This window comes from Tinamus guttatus, unplaced genomic scaffold, assembly GCF_059628265.1.
Source record: "Tinamus guttatus ecotype Peru unplaced genomic scaffold, ASM5962826v1 Tinamus_guttatus_pri_ptg000115l, whole genome shotgun sequence".
NCBI classification, from domain to species: domain Eukaryota; kingdom Metazoa; phylum Chordata; class Aves; order Tinamiformes; family Tinamidae; genus Tinamus; species Tinamus guttatus.
The window spans coordinates 6,866,356-6,885,181 of record NW_028288649.1 but is presented as its reverse complement, the minus strand read 5'-3'; the positions used below and the strand labels follow the sequence as shown (position 1 = coordinate 6,885,181).

Below are 18,826 nucleotides of genomic sequence, written 5' to 3'. Positions count from 1 at the left end.
TCCAGCTCCTGCAGTGCAGTTAAATATACATGCATTCCCAGAACAGTAATGCAACTGGATTTGCATCGTCCCCTCTTCCCATGGGCTGTGATACTCCAAAACTACCTTCCTGAGCTGGGTTGCAACATGGAGATAAACGTCACTTAGCTGCAGCTTTAATTTGCTCCATGTAAGTGGCTCATCCTGGCACACTAAAAAGAGGAAAATTTTAAGTCTTTATTAGCTAAAATGTTTTATATGCTTTATCAACAAGCTTTCCTGTTTTATATATATATATATATATATATATACACACACACACATATATATATACACACATACATAAAAATACCTATGACGCTAATAGGAAAACTTAAGATCTCTCCTTGCAAATGTAGGTTAGTTACAATTAAACAACAGGGCCTGGCAGAAATTTATGCATTTCTACCTAACAATATTCCAGAATGCTTCAAAACTTTTCCATATTTTTGAGAGATTATACACCTTTTACTTCTCACACACTTTAACAGGTTAACGTGTTTCCCGTGGAAATTTTTGTCATCATTCACCATCATCACTTAGAATTTTTAATCCTTCCTCTTTGAATTTCAACTTTTGTCTAAGATTTCCAGAGAATGTATTAACATTCTTAGAACCCATCTAATAAGAAAGTCATAGAAAAAAGTCTCCTTTGTTGATTTCTTTTTTGCTGGAATTACTAAAAGAAATAAAAACACATTAACCAAATGAACTGTCTAAATATTTTTGAACAATGCTGGGACTGGCCAAATAAAAACGATAGAGCTCTTGACATTCTCTCATATTTTTAATGCTAAAATGACCCAGGTTTGCCCCCATATCACCCAAATATTGGGTTCTTCATCTCCAGTACCAACACAAGAGGAAACCTAAAACTTGGCACTGACATATACAATGTCTGGTAGTCCAGAAATCAATAAGAGCAGTGACCTGCTTTCACATGAAAAGCATGAAGAATCTCTCCCAAAGGCCCACATGTCTATATGGCCTTCTGACTAATCATCAAAATACAAGGAAAATGTAGAAGCTTCATACATGACTACTGAATGGAAAGAACTACAGAAAACTTGTTTTAAACAAGCATCGTTCATGTTGACATACAGCACAAGTTTTTTACTGCAGAAGATGTTTCAAATCAGAAGTGGGCTGAAGTAGATGATGGAGAGACAGAAATACAGCAATCAAGTGATGAGAAGGGTTTGCAACAAAACCACCATGCGGGAGCACAATAGTGTACAGAAACAGTAAAGGGTATTTCTGAGGTACATCAAAACCAGGAAAAGCTGAAGTGAGACCAAAAAGCTCTTTTACTTTTCTGAAGCAGGACAGGAATTAAAGTGTGCAGAAATGTAACTGGCGTTCACATGTCCTCTTCAGAGAAGGATTTTACAAACACTTCCTACTAAAAGCTGCTCTATAGTTACACAGCTTCTAACTCCAACTGTAACTCCAACAATCTTAACTACAACTCCAAGTCCTAAAATATGTTGCTGTTTGCTACTCCTTCTTCAGCATGAACTCCAGCTTCTCTCCAAGTCACACTCAATACAACTCTTTAAAACAAAAACCACTGGTACAATCTTTTTGCCATTTCTCTGCATTTAATGCCAATTTCCAGCACCTAATTGCTCTCGTGTACTGTGAGGAATATACCACATCTAAACTATGCCTGGAATTAAAAACCACCTTTTTTTTTGTCCATGTTTTCTACCTAGTTCTGCCTCGGATTCTCTCCTTTCTTAGTGCATGTGTTTATAGTGGAGAATTTTTACTTCACCATCTCCTTCACAATAAATAAAAAAAAAAAAATCCTGACAAGCATCTTGGTTTCAAACACCTGAAGCTTGCAGATCAGCACCACCTCTACCTTTAGCATTGCTCTTTAAAGCAAATTTGATAGTTCCACAGCAGTAGCATCACATTCCTTTAATGCTTATTGACAGGCAGGTCAGTAGCCAGTGACTTTTTTTTAATGACTGTATTCCTCTATTCTCTTCGCTGGACCCACAAGGACTCGAATGACAGAAAGTTCATTTTTCTCTGGCTGAACATCTGATGAGAGCAGCCCGCGTTTTACCCCCCTTTGGGAGACTTGCAGTCAGCCAGCAAAGGCAGGGTGGCTGTGGTAACTGTCACTGCATATCCAGCAGCTGCTCTGCTGCACGTTCCCTGAGCTGGCAAGCACAGAGGTTCTGCTGCCTTCCTGCAGGCCGGCTCGCGGCTGCCGTGGCCCTGTGCCCCCAGCACGCGGGCTGCCGAGGTGCGCTCTCCGCAGCATCTCCTCAGCTTCCCAGGGCCGGTTGGTCACCATCAGGAGACCCTCCTGTGGTCTCGTCCCCTGAGACTAAGTGCCACGTCGGTCAGGGAAGCAGAGCTCCTCAGCTGGAAGCCTGCAGCAGCCAAAGCTGGTTAGTCCTCATAATTTCCAGGTAGCGGGACACTGTATTTTGCTGTACCAGTGGAATGCAACTATGAGGAAAAATACATCTTTTAATTGACAGCTGTCATGTAAATTCTTTTTGTTCAAAGTAAAGGAAAGTCAATAAACTGGCCAACATTTGTTTCACGGAGAGCGAGGGAACTAAGCCTGTGTAGCTGTCATGTTCTAGACGAGCTCAAGACAATTCAATGAAGATGACGTTCAGCAGGTGGACGCCTTCTTCATCATTTGAACTGTCATTTTAAGTTTAATCCTAAATTGTTCGGTATGCTTTTTTGATTTTAAAAGGAAAGGTACAATAATATTTTCTTTGGAACAGTGTTTAATACTTCTATCTCTGTTGAAAAGAAAACAACAATTGGGCTGGAAGTGCTATCAGAGCAGCTTAGGCCTTTTTAAAGGTCCTTCAACTGCCTCTATGCAGGAGCCTCATGGTCCTAGCTATGGTTATCTAAGCCTCCTACGTATGAGTAACTACCACAAAGGCATCTAGAACTGAAATCAGTGGGAGATCTTCTCCAGCATCATGCTAGCCCAGGAGCTTTCAAATAAAAAGAAGCTGGTTCCAAAACAAAACAAAAAGAAACAAAGAAAAATACTCTTGCTTGTGTAAACCACAGCTTGAGCAAACCACAGCTTGAGCTTAAAAAGAAAAAAAAATCCCCATAATTTTTTGACTAGCCAGTTTTAACTTCTCAATTTTTAGTCAATTAAAGGAATATAGAAGTGAATGACAAGGGTATTTAGTTGTAATGCTAACACCTACCATCACTGTCCTGAGGGGGCAGATGTACTTAAATACTTCAAAATGGAAGCATGCACGCACACATAGCATTTGTAATGACTTCTGACATTCTAGTTTAGGGACTGCTTTTTATGGTGAAAAGCAAGTTATTATGTAAATGCACAAGCAAAAAGGCAGTTGAGAATGAAGCTAAGTAGCACTAAATGGGACTGCAACAAGGACAGCATTTGCCAGCAGGCTGTGAGGAGGTCTTAGATAAAGCTTTGCAAATTAACAACTTTTTTTTTCCCCTCTAAATTTGACAAAAAGTGGTCCTTAACTATTCCAAAGCCAGACAGTTGCACTTGTAATGGAAAGGGAAAGAGTAAGAGGTATTTTACTATGCATGAAATAGCAATGGAAGAAAAGACATAACATCAAGGTATTACTTCCTGTACATATTTCTGGAATTGAAAATTAAGAAGTGTAACAAGTTCTGCTTGAACCTCTTTGTTACGAACCCTGCAAAAATAGTTAAAAATGAAATAAAATAAAATAAAATAAAATAAAATAAAATAAAATAAAATAAAATAAAATAGAATAAAATAGGAATCATGACTTTTCAAGGGCAAAATGATTTCTCCACCTACCTTGGCCTAACTTGGCCATCTCCATTTTTCTAAGGTTTCTCTAGCTCAGGAAACAATTAGCAAATCATGCAAATTTCCATGTCTTTAAATATTCTCTTCTAAAAAACAGCAAGAGACAGATGAAGCAAGCACTTTCAGAGCAAAGAGAAGCTTTATATCCATAGTTGCTAGCAACAGTGTATACCACAGAGAAGTGAGAGTTATCCTGAAATTCCAAATGCAGGGGTTAAAATCTAGCTGTTGCTCCTAATCTGCTGTTCCATATGAGCCAATGATGAAATTCAAATTTCAGCCTCCCCTTTTCTACAGCTTATCTCAGCATGGGAATTGATTCATCACACTCTGCAATCAACTTTTCGATACTTAACTGAATACAAATTACGATATCAAGAGAGATTTACATGTTTGTGCCACAGAACACAATGCTTGGGAAAAAACATTGATTTATCCGCTGCAGCAGCTTTAGTTGTAGTTCCAATATCCCTTAAAAGTAAACATAGAAGGATTTGGATTTTAGAGTGATGGTGATTTAATTATTTTCGGGGCTTTTCTACTTCTCTATGTTAATTTATGCAATTGTTATTTTTTTAAGAGTATTTCCTTGGTTTCCTTGGTTTAAACCTTTGAATTACCAGAAATGTCAACTTTGCTCTCTCATATTTTCTTTTGGAGAACTCATTAGAAATTTCAGAGATATTAGATATTATGATTGGTTTTCTGAACCTTATGAAAAGGTCTGAGTCCTGAGTATTCTTCTCTCTAAAATGTGAATTAGTTACTGAAATTAAATAAGGGTGTTACAAAAAGTGGAGTAAAGAAACCTCCTAGAACTAAGAAGTTTAAAATAGCCTGACCGAAAATCCCTGTTCTTCTGAGTTGATTAACACTTAGCCCTGGTTACGTAAAAAAAGGTGACAGAAAGCTAAACCTCAGTTACACTTTCTTTCACACATCACTATTCAATCATATCTTCACTCATCCTAGGCTCCTTCCTAATTCTACAGGATGGGTAGCAAAGTATACAATACATAGACCACATTCTACATACATTGCATATATATGACATGATAAAAGATAAACAGTAGATGTGCTCCTACTAAATGTGACATATGTAACATTGTCTAGCTCTCTTCTACACTTACTCAGTTCTGCCTGTTGTATCTGTCAATTATTTATACCGTCAGGTTTTTTGGAACAGATGTAAGCAGATAATGCCTGAAGAAACAGACCCTAACCCTGATGCTGATATAAATAAATAAATCAGTAATGCACAAGGATCAGACAGTGGAGAAGACAGGCAAATAATAAAAGCATTTATGTAAAATCCCAAATTGCAGCTCTTTAGGAAAAATGGAGAAATACAGGGCACACCATAATCATTTATTAAATCCATTGGCAAAGGCAGTGACTATGAAAGTCTGAATCACAGCATTTCTATTCCACTCTAGTTTGTCATAGCTTGAATTTTTACAGCCATCACTCGAACTTCAGAACTGTCCAGCACGTCCAAGACAAGAACATTCCTTTACTAACTTTGTGAAGAGTTTCCACTGATTTTCCACATTTACGTCAGCTTTCTTTCATTATATATCATACATTCAGTTCTGACTGAAGTTAAATATTGCACTTTTAGTTGTTTAAAGCAAAGGAGATAGTTACTTATATGGTTTGTAGCAACGAGTTTGCATGTTGAAGTTGTTAAACTCTTAAAATTTTCTGTAACCTACTGGAATTGATGGGTTGACATCTTTTGACTTTACAGTTGGATTCTGTGTATTACAACATGTCATATTAATCAATCTTAAAAATATCTCATGATTCTACAGAAGATACTGCAGCTTGCCACGCTGATAACAATTAACCAAACCTCCTAACAAAAAAGCCTTTATTACTTAAGGGTCTAAATATACCTATAAAGTAAGTATTTAGTAACATATCAAGATCACACTGCAGAGAAACAGACAGCAAGAGCTGAGTTTTCAGTTTAAATCTCCCCTCCTTGCATTCAGTTCTCCCTTAGCACTGAAATGAAAGTCTGTAGAAAAAAGCAGAGCAGCTCTGTAGCCGTACTCAGTAGTATAAAGAACATTAAAAAGAAATATGGGGATAGAAAGCACACTAGTTTGCAGCTACAAAGGGAATTTATTTCTCATCAACTAAAGTATTAAATATGTGACATGAATAATTTCACTGCCTTCAACAATAATGCTCATGTGCTTGTAAACAAGGTGACTAACTGCCCAAAATAGGTAACCTACTATAAATTAAGCAGTTCTTTTCCAATGCAGTAGATGAACACAAAGAAGCACCTAACGCTTTTTCTCTCATTTCAGTCCAAACTGTGGAGTTTTAGGACTGTCAATATTGCCTCTTGATGAGGTCTGTGTCTCAGTAAGTCAGAGCATAGAATCAGTGCTGGTCAGTTGAGGCTCTTTAGCACAGCAGTGTTAAACTTAAAGTCAGATTGAATTTTCCAGCCTGGTGAGTATGAAGCAGCTAAGTGTTCAGCATTATTACTGTTGCATCACCTTTACACTCCAAAAAACTAAAAGGAGGGGAGAGGCTTCTATACAAACAACATGTTTTGATCATATCTGTCATGGCAGGAAAAGCATCTTCCTCTACTCACATTCTGTTTATCTGTATTTAAGTATCAAGTCTGAATTTGTTTTTTTTTTTTTTTAAAGTCCAAGTCTAGTAAATGTATTTGGTTATTAGAATTTTTAAAGAACATAAAGCACTATCTTTCATTGGGTTAAAGTTTTATTGTGAGAGAGATAAAAACCTACAGACTTGTAATGATGTAATCTAAGGGCGCTTGCATATACAACGTCTTAACAATTAGGTAAATACTGTCCTATCATAAATTTAGGCTTGAATAGGAATGAAGACTTACTATAAGCAAAATACTGAGAACTGCATATATGAAAAATAATCCAAGAGATGGCAGAAATATTTTTTAGATTGTATCAGGATCAAAATCAGTAGAGACGTTTTTATCATTCATATCTGTACCCTTCTCAATATAAATAAGTATCTTTTATTTCTTCACCTTTGTTTTCTGTCTCCAGTAACTCATATTTGAGCCTTACCATTTCCAGTGATACACTAACTCAAGCAAAAACCCTAGATCATACTTAGGCCTTATTTTTTGAACTGTGAGTGCTGCTACGATCTTAGTGGACTATAAATCATGGACTTTGCTCTCCAGATCTCCACACTGCTACTGGCATTCCTGCAAGATGTGGGTAAACTGCTTTACTTCTTTGCTCTGTTGTTTTCCAATCAATTAGGCATTCTGAGGCTTAGAGATGAAACAAGTAAATCCTACCGTTGAACTTCGAGACACAGTGGTCACGCTATGGCACTACAGGGTGCCATGTTCTGCAAGAAGCATGCTTTTCCATCACTAAAGAACAGACAAACATTCCTAGCGAGCCGTCTAGCAATAAAACAGGATTTGTGCCTCTTCCACGGGATTTACTACATCAAAAGAACCTGTACAAACAAAATTGCCACTCAGCCAGAACTGATTACAGACTGTGTTTCAGTTAGTCAAGACCTAGCTCTGTTGCTCTAGGTGTGCTTGTAACAGCTTCGAGGATGGAGCTGTAATACCTGCCTGCCTTGAAAAATGTATGGAAAGCCGCACAGAGCTTCAGAGCTTGGATGCATAAAGGAGTTCTCTGCTGTGGCTGAAAACCAAACAAAAAGCGAGGAATGATTTCAAAACAGTTGGGCTAGTACCAGTGGAAAGACATCAGGGCAATGACGTTGACAGCAGCACGGATAGGGTTACATCTGCCAGTGGTTCCTGTAGCCTAGAAATATGATCACAAATTCCATCTCTGCTGGCACTAAAATATACATATAATAATAAAAGGAAAGAATAACCAAATGGTTAAGAAGCTTTTTGAAGGAAATCATTAACAGAAAGAAAAGTGGGAAAGAAAAGTTGAGGGAAACTGAAAATCTGAAGCTTCAGTAAGAGTTTAAATACATTTCTGAATCAAACCTCCAGACCAAATGAGACTCACCCCGCAATTGAGAAAATATTCTGACTGTAGCCTGTAAAGCAATTATTCTTGTAAGCAGGATAATGACGAATACTTATACAGGCTGGCCTGCTTTGGAGGCCAGTCCAATCATCTACTTCTGGTATATAGTTTACACATTTGAACCCTTTGAGATAAAAGAGGAGATTTTAAGGAAACAAAGCCATTGAAAGACTCTGTGTGTCTGTATGTGAACACTGAGGAGGGAAGGGAACCCAAGGGCTTTTCACTCAGTCACACAGATCTAATTAGTAGCTGCTAGATGTTATTTTATGCCTTTTTTTTTTTTTTTTCTGACTGAGCAGATAACCCTAGATATTATCTCAGTGATGTGCTCCCGGAACCAAAAGAAATTATACGAAGCAGCCACCCCGACAGAATAGTTTATGCTTCCCAAAAACCCGAACAGAAGTGCCTGCCATGCAAGGGAAAGGTTTCAACATTGGTGAGGTGACAAAACACAGGCCACAAGACACAGCACTTGGACCACACAGTAGCCAGCAGCCTGCCCGCCACAGCTTCTCTGCAGCAACAGAGGCCAAAACAACCCGCAACAAATGCCTGTGCTGCGCAGATACTGCAGGGTCTCAAGTCCAGTATATGCACCTTGACAGACCTATAGCACTCGAGACTTGAGGTTTGCAAGCTCCTGGCATCTACTCATTAGATTAAGGAAAATATAGATTAATTAAACAGGATGCATGCTTTGTGCTTCTTCTTTCTGCACTAATAGATTTTACTATGAAGAACCTGTTAACTTTAAACTTTTAGAAACCAGATATATTGATGGGGCAGATGTTTATAGAGGATAATAAATACAAATGTTGCAACATGCATAACAAAAACAAAAAGTCTAAGTCTTCTTTCATCTTCTGTCTTCTGAAAAAAGATGTTTCCAGTCTGTGAAAATCTCAGAGGGCAACTGCAAAAGAGCCCGTGAAGAACTTGCAGTGGCTTCAGTGTAAGTATGCCTCCCTTAAGATCAGAAGGAAATGTTTACTTTGATTCTAAATGTTAATTTTCATTTAGAGCTCGCCCACATCTCTCACCTATGAGTAAATGCAATTCACAAGGGCAAGCTTAGCAAAGAATCGGAGTCTTTTACTGGAAAAAAAATATATCTCATGAAACAAGATCAAAAATGCTATCAACCACCACACAGAAGAGGCGTCATGTGAAAAATATTCCTCTGAACTCGTTTGACCAAGGCTATTGTTTGGAGTTTAAAAAAAAAATCACACCTGTGTGTAGACGGAGAGCCTCTCTTTATCTGGTAATAACAAGGTGCAGAGAATTGTGCAACATATAATTAATCTCTATTCCTATCTATAGTCTCGCTGTTAACACTGTCCTGGCTGAAGCGTGAAAATACATTCACACCTTTGAAAATGAGCGATTAACTAATCAAATGACAATATGAATGTTAGAACACAGAAATGACTGCCAATCCTACTTATAACTGTATTTTTATTTCTACTTTTATAAGGAAAAAAAAAGGCTGAAAACGAAACTTCTCCGTTACCTCAAGCATCTTTCAAGACTATGAGGGAATTTACCTGATTTTCCCCACTGTAACCTATGTAGAAAATTGTGGCCACCATCACCATCTTATTTCCACCACAGCTCCCACAGCTGACCTCTCAGGGAATTAACTCTGGGGACCATTTTCCTCACATAGACCAGTTCAAAGAGACTGTAACAGCGAGATGATGCAGACACCACTGAACTACCAGAAGCAGATTCGATTAGGCAATAGGTACTATCCTATTAAGCTGTAATAGTTGTGTGTATTAAGTACTACTGATAGTGTATCAGTGCCTCAGGAGAGATCCCAATTTAACAAGTTCCCTGGATGAGTATCTCAGTTAAATGAAGTACGTAGTCCTAAATTATACACGATTGCTCTATGACAAAATGGCCCACACATTTCAGAATAACTTCATGCATGCATGCAAAACTTGTGGCAAGATTCTTATCTAAAGAAAATTCTTATTAAACATAAAATATATAATCCAAATGTCTTCAAATGCCTTTTAAAAACTAGTGCTGAGGATAAGACCCAAGATAGACATCAAGGTAGGCTTCATGTTTACAGAAGACCGTCTTCCTTCCCACTTTTTTTTTTTTTTTTTACGAAATCACCCCCATATATCCTTGAATGCTCCTACAGGATGCATCCATCACATAAACAGCACTTTAATGTGGCCAAAGGAAGTAAAACTCCCTTTTCTTTCTCTACAGGATGATTTTATTTATATCTAGTCTGCAATTTACTAAAAGCACACACAATTTTTACTTACATAATGTTTAGCTTTTTTTTTAATCTACACTACTGAAATTCTTTACCAGATTCTTATCATTTCACATATGTAACATAGTAACTTCCGCCTTTCTGGCTGTGGCGAGTGTCCCACTTACAGTCATTCAAATTGCTATTAAAAACAACAACACTTCCTTATGCTGCTGAGTCAGTCGCTGTACCACCTTTTGGCATCATTTCATTGCTAAGTCAGACACAAGTTATTTATCTTAAGGTAAAGCTCTCCCTGGCAAGTTTCTATCTCCCTCTCTTATTTATGCCATACCTGCTACACATAATGTCAGTCTCATTTACTTAATTGCTAAGATGTCTACTGAAACCTGCAACACTTTCTCTGATGCTTTCTCATTTCTAGTACTTAAAAATAGCCAAAAATAGCATGAAGCTTTACTATCAGATCTACATCTGCACCTGTGCCTTTTCTCAGAAACTCTTTTAGTCCCTCCAATCTCCAAAACAATGTTTGTATATGCATTTTTTCCCCTTTTATTTGTTTCTCTTTCCCCAAGACCCCTTTCCTCTTTCAGTTGTTAGCATTCTTCATTTTTTCTCACATATGAGAATACATCTTGAGGAAAAATCCTATTTCTGCCTGTCAGACCTGATAGTGGGAGAAGAAGCAGGGGAGGGTGGCTCCCCCATGTACAAAGTTGCTGGATTTTTCTTTTTATATTCATCACTGCAATCACCAAAGAACTAGTTCAAAGCAAGACTAGTATCCTGTCTCTGAAAATGATCAAATTAACAAAGCAGTACACAGAGCTGACATTTAAGTTCAAAGTTGTTTATCTTAAATAACTCTTCATAGTTCTGATTCTGCAGGGGTACACAGCCAAGAGTTAAGAGAAGTAAAAGCGACTAGGTTCGTTTATTTCATGTTCACTTCGTTCATTTTCATCTATTTCAATTTACTGTTGTGATTGCAGTCTCCTTTTTGGTCTTCATCCTGAAAGTTTCTTTTTATACCACGTGTTTTCTTGTATGTTCTCAATGCAAAATAGAACTTTTCTCATATGGACTGGTAACTCTACTCTTATATTCATTGTAGGAAGTGGCATAGCCCTCCCAAAAATTAATAAAATACAAATAACCTGATATGCTGCATTTTTAGCCCTGCAAGATTAAAAGTTTTTAATCTGTGTATAAACATTAATTGATTTGGTACAGTTTAAAGTTACAGATAACAGTTATAAAATCCATACTCTACATTAAGGAATGATATGAAACGTGTGAATTAAGAAAAGAATAAGGACATACAATGCTCTTTAACAGAAATGCTCTAGATCACTCGTGTGGAAGGCTTTGCCTACATCACGCTCTACTAATTTCTGTGCATGTATCAGCTCAAGGAACTTACTCCTTAGTTAGGCCACAAGTTGAAAAAATCCATTTTCAAATACAAGGATTGAACTATAATTCAGTCAGGGAGAAGAGTGTAATCTGGAAAGCAGTAAGTGTGGGCTCTGATTTTCGGACCTTTACTTCAATGAAAAATTGTGCTAAGGATAAATATAATGGTGAACTGTGATGAAATTTCTTCCTGATGCTTTTTCTTCTAAATTGCTTATCATAGAATTAGTGGAAAAGACCTTTGAGATCATTGAGTCCAACCATAAGCCCCTCAACACCATACCTGCTAAATCATGTCCTTAACATGCCAGGGATGGTGACTCCACCATGTCGTCTTTTAGATATGTTATCTTCTAGGTACTTTTTAGATATGTTAACATATGCTTGCATTATGTCACCTGGACCATATGTCTTATAGGTCTATACCTTATATGTTTCTGGAAGATAACATCAGCAGTTTAGAAAAAAACCCAACACTGTAAGGCATTTTAGGAAGAGTCCTGAAGTTCTCACTCACCTGAGAATGCAATGCTTACGGCTCGGTTCTTTTGCATAGAACAAGGCAGCTTATAGTCCGTGTTTATTCCTCTACAGCACACCAAAGGCACCTCTCTAACCTTTTGGTTGGCATCACTTTTTACACATTACATATCACCAGCCCTTCTTAGCTGTGCAATGTCCAATGAAACAGGACTGTCTTTAAACAACATACGGTGGAAAGGTTTATTAGGCCTTTGTGCTGAACCACATAGGTGGGGCAAAAGGTCTCATAAGGCAACAGTAACTGTTAGCTAAAATAACGTAACTCCCCTATTTAGCTAGAAGGAAGTATACTGACCATTTCCATAATTTTGCTCTTGGGATACCATATTTACTCATTCTTTTCTCCCTGAAGCTCTAATACTGAATATGTAAAGACAGTAAACAGGGACTCTTGCCCTGACACCAGAAAGTCAATTTTGAAAAAACAAACAAACAAACAAACAAACAAACAAAAAACAATTAAAAAGCCTTTGTTACTGTTCTAATCATGTGCTTTAACACCACTGCTCCAGGAGCCTTGAATCCCAAGGACTCCCTGGGCCCGAGGCTCCTGTCAGGGGCTGGGCTTGCTGAGACCTTTGCCCGGTACTGTGAGAAGCTGCTGCCATCTGCCCCCAGACCCGCGGGGGCTTCCCAGGGAACGGTCCCTTCCGACGCGGGGTGGCGAACGGCGGCGAACGGCGGCGAACGGCGGCGAACGGCCACCAACGGCCACCAACGGCCACCAACGGCCACCTGTTCGCCCGCCTTGCGGCGCCTGCGCGACGGGGGAACGGGGAGCGCGCGCGCAGGCGCCGCAGGGCGGGTGAGCGGGCGGCCGTCGGGGCCGCCGGGGCGACCGCGCCTGCGCGCGAGGAGCGCGGGGCGGCTCCGCTGCGCGCGCAGGCGCCGCCGCTGCGGCCGCGTGCGGAGCCGCAGATGGAGCCTTCCGCCGGCACCGCAGGTAGGGGCGGTCGCTGCCGCCCGCCCGGGGCTCCCCGCCGAGGCCCGCCCGCCTGAGGCGCCGGGAAGGGCCTGGGTGGAAAGGGCAGCCCGAGGGCAGCAGCCCGAGCGCGGCGGAGCGCGTTTGGGCCGCACGTGCGGGGCCCGGGGCGGCCGTGCCCGCGGCCGCCCAAGTAGGATAAGGGGGCGATAGTCACGGTTCGCTCTTATGGAAGCGTCGCCTAAGGTTTTCGTTTTTCTTTCTTTTTAAATAAACTAATAAAATGCCGTAGAACTCTGTCACTAGATTTCAGTTAGTGGTTGTTCACCCACACGGTAGTTTTGTGCCTGCTTCCTCCTTGGGCTCACGTTGGTGGTGGTTACAGCAGCTTAGCTTGAGCCACCTCACTTTCTGCGTGCAGCGACGAGGGTGGCTCCATGCACAGCCTTGGCCTTCCGTGTTTGTGGCCCTCGAGATGTCCCCTGTCCCTCCTAACCCACGCTGTGCTTGTGTTTCAGCAGCGATGGGGCTGCTGAGCGCGGGCCGCATGGCTGCTGCGTGGCACGAGCCCCGGTTCATGGGCGAAGCAGCAGCGTTGCTTCCTGACACCCACCTAAACGTGCTGCCCTGCGCTCTGCCACCTCAGCTCGCCTCCTTCCTGCCCCCCAGCCCGTGCCCGGCTCTGCAGAATGTGAGCGGAGACGTCTCGGCGAGGTCGCGGAGAACCTGCAGCGATAGCTGTGAGAGGTGTGAGGTGCCCCGCTCCTTTCAGCAAGGTGTTAACGCAGATTAACCCTGGAGTGGTGGTTTTAAATGTCAGCATTGGTAACTGTTTATTGGCTCATATATGAGGGAGGAAAAAAAGAAATCACAGTTTAATAAATTGTTACCGCAGCTGATGCTTTACTTTGTGGCCATCAATATTGTGGCTTTGCCAGGCAGCAGGGAGTGAAAACTGAGGAGCCCTCACAAAGCTCAGGATGTGGGAACTGTGAATTGCAGCGTACTTTGTGTGGGAGGAGTTTCTGTGGCACAGATAGGGCAAGGCCTCTGGTCCTGTCTTTAATTCATTGCATCCAGAAAATGAATTGCCAGCTAAGTCCTTTGACAAAATTGCATGTTACTACTTCATTTCACCTGTCTTAAAAATATATGTGCCCTTGTTTTTTGTTTGCTTGCTTGTTTGTTTTTGTATTCAGCACTTTCAAACCTCTCTTTATAGGCAGCTCTGTGCAGGAGTATAGGCAGTGGGTTTTTAGAAAGCTCATAATATGTGTATCATGCATTTGGCTACAGCTGTTATTTACAGACGGTGATGTACGGATCCCTTTTCAAAGATTCATGACAGCTTAAAAAGAAAAGTAAGGTTATTGGCAGTCATTTAAATACACCGTGCAGGTCTTGGCACCATCCCCTGACCATCTTTAGGGATCCAAAAAAACAAAGGGGTGGAAGGCTTATTTCATAGCCCATGTTTAAGCTATTTAAAATGCCCATTTCTGGCTGTCCGGTGGTTGTGTGGAAATGGAGGTAGTTAAATGCAGTTAAATAAATCAGTGAAAGGAGAGAACTGGGCTTGCACCTGGCTGGACCTGGGTGTGACTTGGGTTGACGTAGCATGAGCAGTAAGACAGAAGTGGGAGACTTAACTGAAGGAAGGAAGTTACTCAGTAGGTGGAAAAGATAGGAAAGAAAAAAAATGTTAGGTAGATACAATAATGTTGAATTTAAAGGGGGAAAATACATAAGTAAAAGATAGAATGGTCTCACCTTCTAGTTTAACTGCTTTTAGGTAACACTGTCAATTAGGAACTTAATGTGCTGCCACTGAAAAGGGAGTTGGATCAGGGTGACTTTCATGATCCTTGTACCACCTTTGGTCTGTATTGGGAAGCTGAAAGGAAAGGATCATTGTGATTTCCTGAAATTGCTTGACGACATATTTCAGAGAAGAGCTCTGGGAAGAAGAGGTTAAAAAAATAGGTGGTATATTTGGACACTGAAAAATTTTACAATACCAGTGAGCCTGAAATGATTCTTTAAAATTAAAAATCCAGAATTACCTCTGCAGTCCTTGTGTCAACGCAACCCAAAGACATTTTCTGTGCCAGAACACCTCATTCCCATAACATTTAAAAAGTTGAATTATTACTGGTGTGTTCTGATCACATCCAAGATTTCTAGGCTTTTTTTTTTTTTCATTTGCAGAAGTTACAGGTGAAAGAGGTGCAGAAACCTCGTCATTAATTGTCAGAAGGGCTTTGGGGCTTTTTGCTTGCTTTGTTTCCCTTTCTAGGTTGCTCCCACCCTGAGTTTTCTGTAACTGGCAGGTCTGTCATGCCTGAACAGTAGCTAACTCTGGGTTTTAATGAACCCGGGTTTTAATGAGTTTTCAGTAATAAGTTTGGCCATAGTTTGGCCTTGTAAGTGGCTTAGCTATGTGATCCAAAGTGTAAAAATCTACCTGTGTAAGAGATCTTCTGAAGTAACTCAGCTTATTATTCAGTAGCTGTAGGGGCAGAATCAATGCATATGTAATTAACGAATATGGATGCTTTTCCTTGTCTTTCTGGAGATCACAGACCTGGAGTGATAGCCATTGTTCATTTTTAGTACATAGGCTTGTCGGTATTCTTGTAATCCAGTACTACCATATTGCAAGAACACATGAGCCCCAAAGCAAAATGTAAGATAACAAATTCAGTCAGTGAAAAAGGTGAAAATTGACTTTGAGGTGATGATAGAATGGTGAGAAGTTAAAGCTTTGGAAATTTTCCCTGATGTTGTCATCCCTGTACTCGATCTTAATTTAAAATGGTGTATTGGATAGAAAAATCTCAAAATATGTATTTTTTAATGCAAAAGATATTTAGTCATGTATTTCAATAAAATAATAATATTGCTACATAGAGAAGCTGGACTGATCAGCCTCTTTTCTTTCTGAATTAGGATTTCAGACTATCACATATGTTACGACGCTTGGATTATACTGCTTTTTACATTGCCCTTTTATAATTTAACACCTCTGTGCCAGTAAAGTTACCAAGCTCCATAGCGTGTCACATGCAGATATTTGGTCCTGTTTTGTCATCAGTAAATTTCATATTGGTTGTTTTTAAGTGATAGCACCCGTTGCCTTTGTTTTTGTGGGACAGAGGTTAGAAACTGGTATGTGAAACGATTTGTCTCTCTGACCCCGTTGAAATCCTTGGGGGCAGGGAACAGGAGCCATCGCAGCTGATAGGTTTGGGTACTTAAAGTATTAGATCTTAAGAAGCATTCAGATATGCCTTGTTTTTAATTATGATTATAGGAAAGCCTTCAATTTTAGAAATATCTGTTTCCCCCAACACACATGACTTCAATGGCTCTGTCCCAATGTAGATTCAGTTTGTGGTTTAGTATTTTAGAAAAGAGTTTTATGTAGTTAACAAAATATTCAATGATGGAAACTTTTATTTTTTTTTGATAAATATTTTTAAGGTACACATATATACACATAAGTTAGCATATATTAATGTGAGGATGGTAACAATTTTATCAATGCTCAGTGGATAAGATGGGCAGAGTAGAGAAGATGAAATATGGTGGTAGGAGGAAGATGTCAATTGTGGAATTGCTGCTGGTAGTAGTTGTGGCGCGAGGCAGCTGAACGTGTTTGGCAAGCTGCAACCTGGGGTCCTGCAATGAATAAGCTTCAGTTAAAAGTAGCTCCTGGGACCTCCTCTTACAAATCAGGGATATTCAGTTGTCAGTGGAACATATTTCCAAGGATTCTGGTCCAGATTTTCTCCATGTGTATTTATCTCAATTCTTCTGAGTTATCTATCCCTGCTACAGTGGGACATAAACTACCAGCAGGATGTAGTGACAAAAGAGTCAGTGATAATTGTGTTGAGTGGGGAGGGTAATAACGTGACTTTTCTGAGGACACCGTTCTAGGAAAACCTTTTTTCTTGATATCTCCTTTTGGTAATAGTCATCTCGTTAATATGACAAGTTGGCACAGACCCTTTAAGCATTGGGTCCATAAAGCAGTTTTCTGTTTCATCTTCCTCTTGGCTCCTTAAAGGGCTGCTGTCTACTGCATAGATGTGCACTGTGGTTCTCTCTTCTCAAGGTCTCTTTGGGTTCTGTGGTGAGGAGAAAATAGGAAGCAAGGAGACTATTCCAGCAGTCTCCTTAATCCCCAGCTTCTAGGCAGAGTGAATTTCTTCTGTATTCTGTTCTAATGGTGAGGATGCAAGACCCTGTTGACCAAACTCTCTATTGATGCATGTATTTTTACAAAAATAGGGAAAATCATTAAACCAGGGCTGTGGTCCTCGGCTTGCAAGACAATAAATAGTTTCTGCATCTTAGGCTTTTAATCAACCACAGGAAGCTATTACAATTGCAGTCTTGTGCCCTACATACTGTATTCAATCAGAAAACCATTTCAAGCATTGAGATTTGCCAAAACCCACACATTTTATTTGTATTTGTGTTTTTTTTTTTTAAGTGTTTTGCTGAATAGGAAAAGTCCCATTTTAGTAATCTCTCTTTCTGTTAGTTCTTTACGCTGGGCTGAAATGGTAGGGAAACCAGTTTCTGTTTCACAGTGCACTCACTTTATTTGTAATTTTGCAAAGTTTATACCTTTGATCTGTTTTTTTGTTGTCTCTTCTGTTGCTCATATCCACATGGAATGGCAGTATTCTGGAATGTCCTGATCTCTCTCTGTCTTCAGAAAACCTTCAGTAGTTTTACCACGATTCCTTGGCTCACTCCTTATTTGCAGTTTTAGGATCCAGTGACTTTTGATGCTTTAACACCTGCAAGACTGCATTTGGTTTTAAATTCTGTGTTCTATGTATATTTGTACAAAATGCTTAAAGTTTACTGTTAATCATTTTTAGTCTTTGGACTTTCCTCTCTTTTGATCCATGGATGGAGCTTCCACAGTATGTTCTGCTGCTAGTTTGTAACAAGCACAATATGTATTCTATAACAGTACTATGTTATTTCTGTAGATTGACTTTCCTGATATGTGGGGAAAAAACTTTTTTTTTCTCTCTCTCCCACAGAGAATTCTAAGCTGAGACATGTAGAAAAAGATGTTTTGATTCCACAAATAATGAGGGAAAAGGCCAAGGAATTGTGTTCAGATCAAGTGCAAGGTAAGATTGAAATATTCATCGAAGATCAGATATAGTCAGTTCTGTGTTGTGAATGTAATGCCTTTTTTTCTGAAGTCAAATAGTCGGAGAATTAATATGTATGATCTGCATCTTATCCATTCAGCATGAAACCAACATATAAAACAGTCACGTTGACTTTGGCTGCTTTGTGATGTGGACTGTTTTCCAGCACAACTTGGACACGAGAGCTGTGGAATTTAGTGTGGTTGATGGAGAACTTTTCACATCTGTGTCTGGAATATGTAGTGGCAGAACACCATGAGAATTATATTCCTGTAAGTTCTGTTCAGTACTTACAGAAATGGAATTACCTCATGTGAGCCTTTAGGAAGGACCTCCTACCATCCTTATAAATAATGAATTTATTTATATATTTCCTGCTAGCTGCTTCCTTCCCTGTCCCCCAATATTTTAATGTCTGCCCTGTTAGACAGAAGTTCAGATAGGTTAATGTATCTGCTTTTGCACGTTTTCATTTTCTGTTGAAAGGTAGTGGCCAAGGAGCTTGATAATATCAACACTTGATATCAACACTTACTCCTGGTACTTTGCTACTCATATGTTCCTGGAAGGAATTTTGCACATTTTTGGGGGTACCAGAAAGACAGAGCTACACACCTGAGT

General features: G+C 39.7%; 1 protein-coding gene across 1 annotated transcript in view; it reads left to right on the top strand.

Annotated features, from left to right (window-relative positions):
• The first annotated feature begins 12,986 nt into the window (after nucleotides 1–12,986).
• CMC1 (C-X9-C motif containing 1) overlaps nucleotides 12,987–18,826 on the top strand; it is a 31,247-nt gene continuing 25,407 nt past the window's right edge. Inside the window, exons 1-2 of the mRNA XM_088521136.1 lie at nucleotides 12,987–13,043; nucleotides 18,089–18,181. Of these exons, the coding sequence (XP_088377262.1) occupies nucleotides 13,019–13,043; nucleotides 18,089–18,181 (118 nt within the window). The 5' untranslated portion in view covers nucleotides 12,987–13,018. The remainder of the gene's footprint in view (nucleotides 13,044–18,088; nucleotides 18,182–18,826) is intronic.